At 63.6% G+C, this 6,385-nt stretch overlaps 3 protein-coding genes across 3 annotated transcripts in view; 2 read left to right on the forward strand and 1 right to left on the reverse strand.

The window, feature by feature from the left end:
* Positions 1 to 1,611: 1,611 nt before the first annotated feature.
* On the reverse strand, positions 1,612 to 4,195 carry F751_5508 (Molybdenum cofactor sulfurase; the record flags this gene model as incomplete). Its single annotated transcript, XM_011403903.1, has 5 exons — positions 1,612 to 2,484; positions 2,766 to 2,868; positions 3,007 to 3,337; positions 3,882 to 3,979; positions 4,065 to 4,195. 5 exons carry the CDS (start codon positions 4,193 to 4,195, stop codon positions 1,612 to 1,614), a joined length of 1,536 nt encoding a protein of 511 aa, XP_011402205.1.
* An 846-nt stretch (positions 4,196 to 5,041) lies between these two features.
* On the forward strand, positions 5,042 to 5,953 carry F751_5509 (hypothetical protein; the record flags this gene model as incomplete). Its single annotated transcript, XM_011403904.1, has 3 exons — positions 5,042 to 5,268; positions 5,443 to 5,653; positions 5,846 to 5,953. The coding sequence occupies 3 exons, from the start codon at positions 5,042 to 5,044 to the stop codon at positions 5,951 to 5,953; spliced, it is 546 nt and encodes a 181-aa protein (XP_011402206.1).
* A 179-nt stretch (positions 5,954 to 6,132) lies between these two features.
* The window catches only part of F751_5510 (hypothetical protein), a gene marked incomplete at both ends in the record, with an annotated part of 2,354 nt that continues 2,101 nt past the window's right edge, over positions 6,133 to 6,385 (forward strand). The window contains one exon of the mRNA XM_011403905.1: positions 6,133 to 6,363. Coding sequence (XP_011402207.1) covers positions 6,133 to 6,363 — 231 coding nt within the window. The remainder of the gene's footprint in view (positions 6,364 to 6,385) is intronic.

A 6,385-nucleotide genomic window follows, 5' to 3' on the forward strand; every position in this document is an offset into this window, starting at 1 on the left:
CGCCGCGCAGCGTCTGCATGAGCGCGCCGCGGTCCAGGCGCCCCGCCCGGTTCAGCGCGGAGACGTACTCGCCCAGGGCCGCCTCGGGGTGCTGCAGCTGGCCGGACTCGAACATGCGTATCACCGCCTCGTGCTGGCCGTTTGCGTTCAGGTCACGCAGCGTGCGGGCCTGGGCGGGGGGGGAGAGGGGGGGGAGAGGGGGGGCTGACCGTCGGGATCGTCGCGAGGAACAGGTCACCACCCCTCAGTGCACACCACCTTTTCCCAGGTCCACACCAGGCCGGTGCCGCGGCAATGCACCCTCGTGGCCACCCACTACCTGCATCGCCACGTCGGAGGTGCCCTCGTAGACATTGTAGCCCCGGGCGGGGGTCTTGGAAAAGGCGCAGGGTCGTCCACCGGATTGCCTCCCCCCCCGCGTCAGGGATTGTGTGAGTTGCAGGAGGAGCTGCACGGCAGGACAACAGGCTATCGTGATGGGTGGACTCTTGCATGCCCACCGGCCTGCGGGAGGGGTGTCGCAGGGCGGGTGCACTCACCTTGGCTGCAGTTCTTCGAGACCCAGCCATCCCGCTCGGCGTCCCACCGTCCGACCAGACGTTATGAGTTTACTCTTCAATTCAACAAACTGTACTGTTTTTGACTGGGGTGAGATCCAAAGCCCTCGCCATTGGATCATCTGGCGAGTGGTGGTGAGGGGGGGTGTCGTCAAGCGGTCACATGGGGGGCACTCTGGACTGGAGAGGAGGAGGGAGGAGTGGAAGGGGGGAGCAGCGTCCAGGGAACCCACGAAGGCACAGTTTTGCTACATCCTGGTGGTCATCTCTGCACTTGTTACTGGTTCTTCTGATGAGCACCATGGAATGTCGCAGCTTGGCTTCCTGTCCAGCTCAAACCTGTCCAGAGCGAGTGGGGCGTCTGCGGCACAACGGTCTCACCCAGTGAGCACTAGCCTCCCGTCCGACAGCCAGTAGGCGCCAGCTTAGCCCTAGCCCTGATTCGCAATGAGATCAAGGCGTGCATGAGGTTGACTTGCTCAGTGCAGGGAACAGGTGGTGCTTGTTATACATGTTGGGAGGCAATGGTATGGAACAGCTGATGCACGTTCTCTGCTGGAACTACTGGTCCTCGGCCAAAGCCCTCTCAACAAGTGGGAAGCAATGGAGATTGAACTTGCAGAAGCCACCTCTTTCACGTACTCTAGAGAGCACTCCTCCCTCTCCTGTGCCCAACGAAGATTCCCCCCCGGGTTATAGCGCACACAAAAATGCATTTTTATCCGGAGGAAAGTGAGGCAGTCACCCTGCCCACCCACGCGCGAGTCAGCCGGAAGTCCTGGGTTCGAGCCCCAGTAGGGACAGTGCCCCGTCCCTATAGATCAGTCGGTTAGATCACCGGTCTTATGTGCTGCGCTTTTTTGGTGGCTCTTTGGTCGGGCTGTAACATTGCGTAAAATCGGCCTCGCTGGGCCGCGGCACACGCTGGGGTGGCCGAAAGGGAAGGAAACAAAACTCCATACGCAGTGCCGACACGACGTCATACCGTGCAGCGGGTACCGAGCAGCAGCATATATATCACTTCACTTGCGTGCAGGGGCGCACCGCCCGCGTGTCAGCAGTAGTCGATGGGCGGGATGGGTCCGCCCGTGGTCTCGCCGCCGCCGCCCTCGGGGCGGTCGACGTACTTGGCCTCCAGGAAGCGCGCCAGCGCGTCCACGTCCTCCCACCGGCTCAGCGCGCCCAGGCTGGCGCGGATGGACCCCAGCGGCAGCACCACCTGCTCCGGCGCGCCCCCCGGCTCCACGCCGCGCGTCACCGTGATCCACTCCCAGTCGGTCCAGTTGTCGTGCTTGGTGGCGGCAAAGTCGGCCACCTCCCCGTCGCGCACGCCCAGCGCGGCGTAGCAGGCGCCCGGGTTGCAGGTGCAGCCCAGGCGCATGTAGACCCCGGCGGCCGCGGCCTCCACGCCGGCGGTGCGGTAGGAGTAGACGCCGCCGCGCGGCGTCAGGATCTCGAAGTTCAGCGTCGCGGCCTGGACCTCGGCGCGACGCGGGTCTTCGTGCTTCCCGAAGACGCGGAGCAGGGGCGCGCCGTTGGAGTGGCGCAGGCCCCGCACGCGGTCGTACAGGTGGGCCGCCAGCGTGCCGACGTGGCGCTTGATGGCGTGGATGCCGCCCAGGCGCTCAAAGGCATCCAGCCCGTACTGCAGAGCCACGATGTCCAGGAAAGGCAGCGTGCCGTCCTCCAGCGAGGCCGGGGGCAGGCGGCGGTGGTGCCAGTCCAGGGCCGAGGTGGCCAGGAACACTGAGCCGCCGCCCCAGTAGGCCTTGCGCAGGGGGGCGGCGCCCTCCCGCCGCACGATCAGCGCGCCCACACCGGTGGGCAGGCCGAAGAGCTTGTAGAAGGAGAGGATGACGTAGTCGGCGGGGGTCTCCGTCAGGTTGAGCGGGGCGGTGGGCGCGAAGGCCGCCGCGTCCAGCAGCACCTACAGGTGTGTTTGAGAGGGGGGGTTGGGTGGGTGGGGCGGGGAGATGGACGCGCTGCCATGCCTCTATCACTGCCATGGCACCGGCTGTGGGGTTGTGGCTGAGGGGTCGGGACCCACTCGGACATACCACTGCTCACCCCCCATGAAACGAGAGGCTCATGTGAAATACCGGTTCTGCCAGCGCGTCCCGTCCACGGCCCTGCCCGTCCAAGTCTGATCAACCCCCTCCCCAGATCCACCACCTTCGACCCAATCAGCTCCCTCCAGAAAAGCCTCACCTTCCATTTGTGCCCCGGCGTGCTCTTGGCCTGCACCGCCTGCACCCACTTCAGCGGGTACATGACGCCGTCGTAGTTGTCCCGCGCGGGGTAGGCAAAGAGGCTGTAGGTGGGCCGGTGGGCGCTCTCGGCCGCGGCGGCGCGCGCGCGGCGGGGACCCGCGTGCTCCGACCCCCCGGGCAGGAAGGGCGGGTGGCGCATCTCGGGGTCGGCCAGCCAGGCCTCCGCGCCCTCCTCGGACAGCGCGCCGTACTGCGCGCCGTACTGCCCCGCCACCGACCGGATGCCCAGCACGCTGTTGTGGTTGGCGCGGGTGAAGGCGTAGGTGGACTCCGGGGTCCAGGGAAAGGCGTCCCCCAGCAGGTTCAGCGCCCCCGTGCCGGACCGCGTCAGCACCAGGTCATGCGTGGTCTCGTCGGCGCCAAACAGCGCCAGCAGGCGGCGCCGCGCCGAATCCACACGCGCGTCGGTCAGCAGGGAGGGGGGGTTGACGCTGTGCGGGTTGCCAAAGGCGTGCGTCTCCAGGTCCCGAGACAGGGCCTCCACCTGGGAATTCCAGTACAGTGCAGCACCTGAACAAGAGAGGGTGGTTTGGGGGGGATGGATGGGAGGCCCACATTCCGATCAAGTGGATCACTGGGCAAAAGTATGTAGAACGAGGGTAGGAGGCCACAGGCATGTGGGCTGTCGGGTTTGTGAACGGGTGGGTGGGTGCAGAGTGGTGGGTGCAGAGTGGTGAGTGGGTGGGTGCAGAGTGGTGGGTGGGTGGGTGGGTGCAGAGGGGTGGGTGGGTGGGTGCAGAGGGGTGGGTGGGTGGGTGCAGAGGGGTGGGTGCAGAGGGGTGGGTGCAGAGGGGTGGGTGGAGGCACATGTGCAGCAGAAAATCTAGCAGTGTTCTCCTGCAAGATGATCGATGCACAAGCTACCATCCTACGACAAGAGTGCTGTTTAGTGATGGCAATAAGGCACAGATGCACGGGCTGCTGAGACGAGAGCAGGGCTGTCCTGGTGGCAGGTGAGAGGGATCAACATGCAAGCCATGCAAGCCGCCTCCAAGGAAGCCGCACAGCCCGAGCCCGCACCGCAACCGTGACCGCATGGACCCGCGCTGCCCACCTGTGTTATCCAGGTAATGACTTCCATTCAGCCTGTTGCCGATCTCTCGCTCGAAAAGCTCGTCAATGCGACCATCATATCCATAATCATGGCCGTACCTGCAAATGGGAGGGCCAGGGGGGCGACTTGAATACAACAATGCCGCGAGCGGCGCTGGCAGAACCCAACTGCCGTCATCCGCACTTTTTTAAGAACGCTTCCTTGCTGAACTCCGCGTCCGTGGACAGGCTCTTCGGCTTGCCAATGGTGAGGGAGAACGCGGTGCCGAGGACCAGGAACAGCAGGAGAGGCAGACCCGACCGCGCCACAGCCATGTCGAAGGCCTCTCCGAACTCGAAGAAAGTATCAGCTTCCCTACACCTTGAGTACGGGAGACAACATCGGCTGTATGTGCCGAAGACTGACTTTCGTCGACGTACCGCGGGATGCTCCGGATCTACCACGTGGACGTACACGCGATCTCTGCCTTTCCGATCACGAGGGTGATTGATGGGACAGCTAGGGATGCTGGTGTGTCAAGCACATGCTAAAGAGATACAAAGTGCTCCATGAAGATTTGCCGTCAGACGCATCCATGGGCGAGCTCGGCGTAAAGCTGTACGTCTTTGCTGATGTAGACTGCAGACCACCTACCTGCTCACATATAATCTGGTTGTCCTGAGGAAAGAAGCGACCTCAGGCAACACTCTGCGGCTGTCTGCTTTTGAGAGCCTCGATGAATTCGCAAAATATCGTTGGGTCACCTTGGTTTTCGGTCCAATCGCCTGCCAGAGTAGGCAAGCCCCATGCTCATGCATTATGCTCAAGGCCATCAGCAGCATACATCACATCTGCCTTTCCTCAAGCTAATAGCCACTTCCCATGAGGGGCCGATCATCTGCTTGAGCTGCCAGCTGCACAAAACTCACGCCTGCTATCGCCGTGGTGATGAATGTCCTAAAGTCCGCGATCAAATGCTCATCGATCGCACTCACCACAGAAGCTGGCATTCGATGTACGCAAACCAGTATCTCATATTCTTTTCCAAACCTGCATCAAGGCAAATCAATATTCTTCAGGGATCCTCCGACGTCAGACAACGGGAAAGGTCACCCCGGGATCCCGCCCTGACGAGTGCCGATCCCGGCATGCCCTTCAATCCTCCTCGCTGAGTGATGATGATGTGGCTTGTACTATTCTCGACTGTGCTTGCTTGGCAGGCGCCGCGCCGCGTGCACTCGACGCAGGATGAGCTGCTGTGGACCAAGCAGGCCTGGGCAGAGTACACCCTGGAGGTCCCATGGCCAGCTTTCACCGAGCAGGCGGAACGCATCAAGGCCAAGGGACTCACCAGTCTTGAGGGGCCGTATCACACCCTCCCTGACATGATAGAGGATGCCAAGAAACGGTGAGGGGCGTTGTGCACTTTGGTTGCTGTAGGCTGCGAGTGTGGGCCCATTCACGTAGGCACTGCCCTAGGCGTACTGATCTCGGCTTGGAGCAGGCGATGTGTCTGATACGTCCTTATGACTCTCAAGCCCATACCCAACTCCAAGGCGGCCCCTCCTGCCCATCACCCCAGGGCTGTACCCCTGCACCCAGAGACGCTGTTCCTTGCTCAGGTCCACAAGGTGGAGGACAGGGGGACAGCCCTGTCTGCGCTTTCCTGCCAGACCTGCCAGCAGCTCATGCTCCACGTCTGGGACGCCTTGGTTCCCTGGGTCAACGCGCACGGCTCCCTGCCGCCCGGGCAGGCCGTCACCCAGTATGCCTGGGACTTGTGTGCGCATGAGGTGAGGCTGTGGCCACGGGGGCGCGGGTGTTGGAGTCGTGGAGAGGTGATGCTTGTCGTGAGGTTCATGCCCAAGGTTGATCCAGACTCTGTCACATCAAAACCATGTACACCAGAGCGACGGCCCGCCTACACCAGGCGCTCACAGATGAATGCCCGCCTGACCACCCCCCTCCCCCCCCCCTCGCGCCAGGTCCCGGTCAGCGTGCTGAAGTCCTGGTCCCTGTTCCAGACCCGCGTCAAGCGTACGCTTGCCTGGAAGCAGCAGCAGCGCGAGGGGGGAGGGGGCCGAGGGGTCTGAGAACTACACGCTGACCAGGCGGCACGACCAGCACGCCACCCCACTGGAGATGGAGCTGGAGGGCGAAGCCTGCCGAGCCCTGCTGGAGGTGGGGGTGGGGGTGGGGGTGGGGGGGGGAGGAGAGTTGTGCCCGGCAGACATGGAGCTTTGCGGCCGCGTGCCCTTGCAGCTCCCCGAGAATGCTGCCTTCTGCACCCCCCCTTCGCCACAGCCTCCCTGGGAGGCCGAGGCCGGCGGCCTGCTGCCCCGACCTGAGGCGCCAGCTGGAGGAGTACCTGGGTCACGTAGAGGGCGCGGTGTCGGCCGAGGGCGCCCTCGACACCAATGCTGCACTCGACGCCGACGATTCCCTGGCCCTGGACCAGTCCTGCGTGGACCGGCACCCGCAGTGCGAGCTCTGGGCGGCAAAGGTGTGAGGGATGCGGATCGGGA

The sequence above is a fragment of the Auxenochlorella protothecoides genome, assembly GCF_000733215.1.
Source record: "Auxenochlorella protothecoides strain 0710 unplaced genomic scaffold scaffold64, whole genome shotgun sequence".
Taxonomy (NCBI): Eukaryota; Viridiplantae; Chlorophyta; class Trebouxiophyceae; order Chlorellales; family Chlorellaceae; genus Auxenochlorella; species Auxenochlorella protothecoides.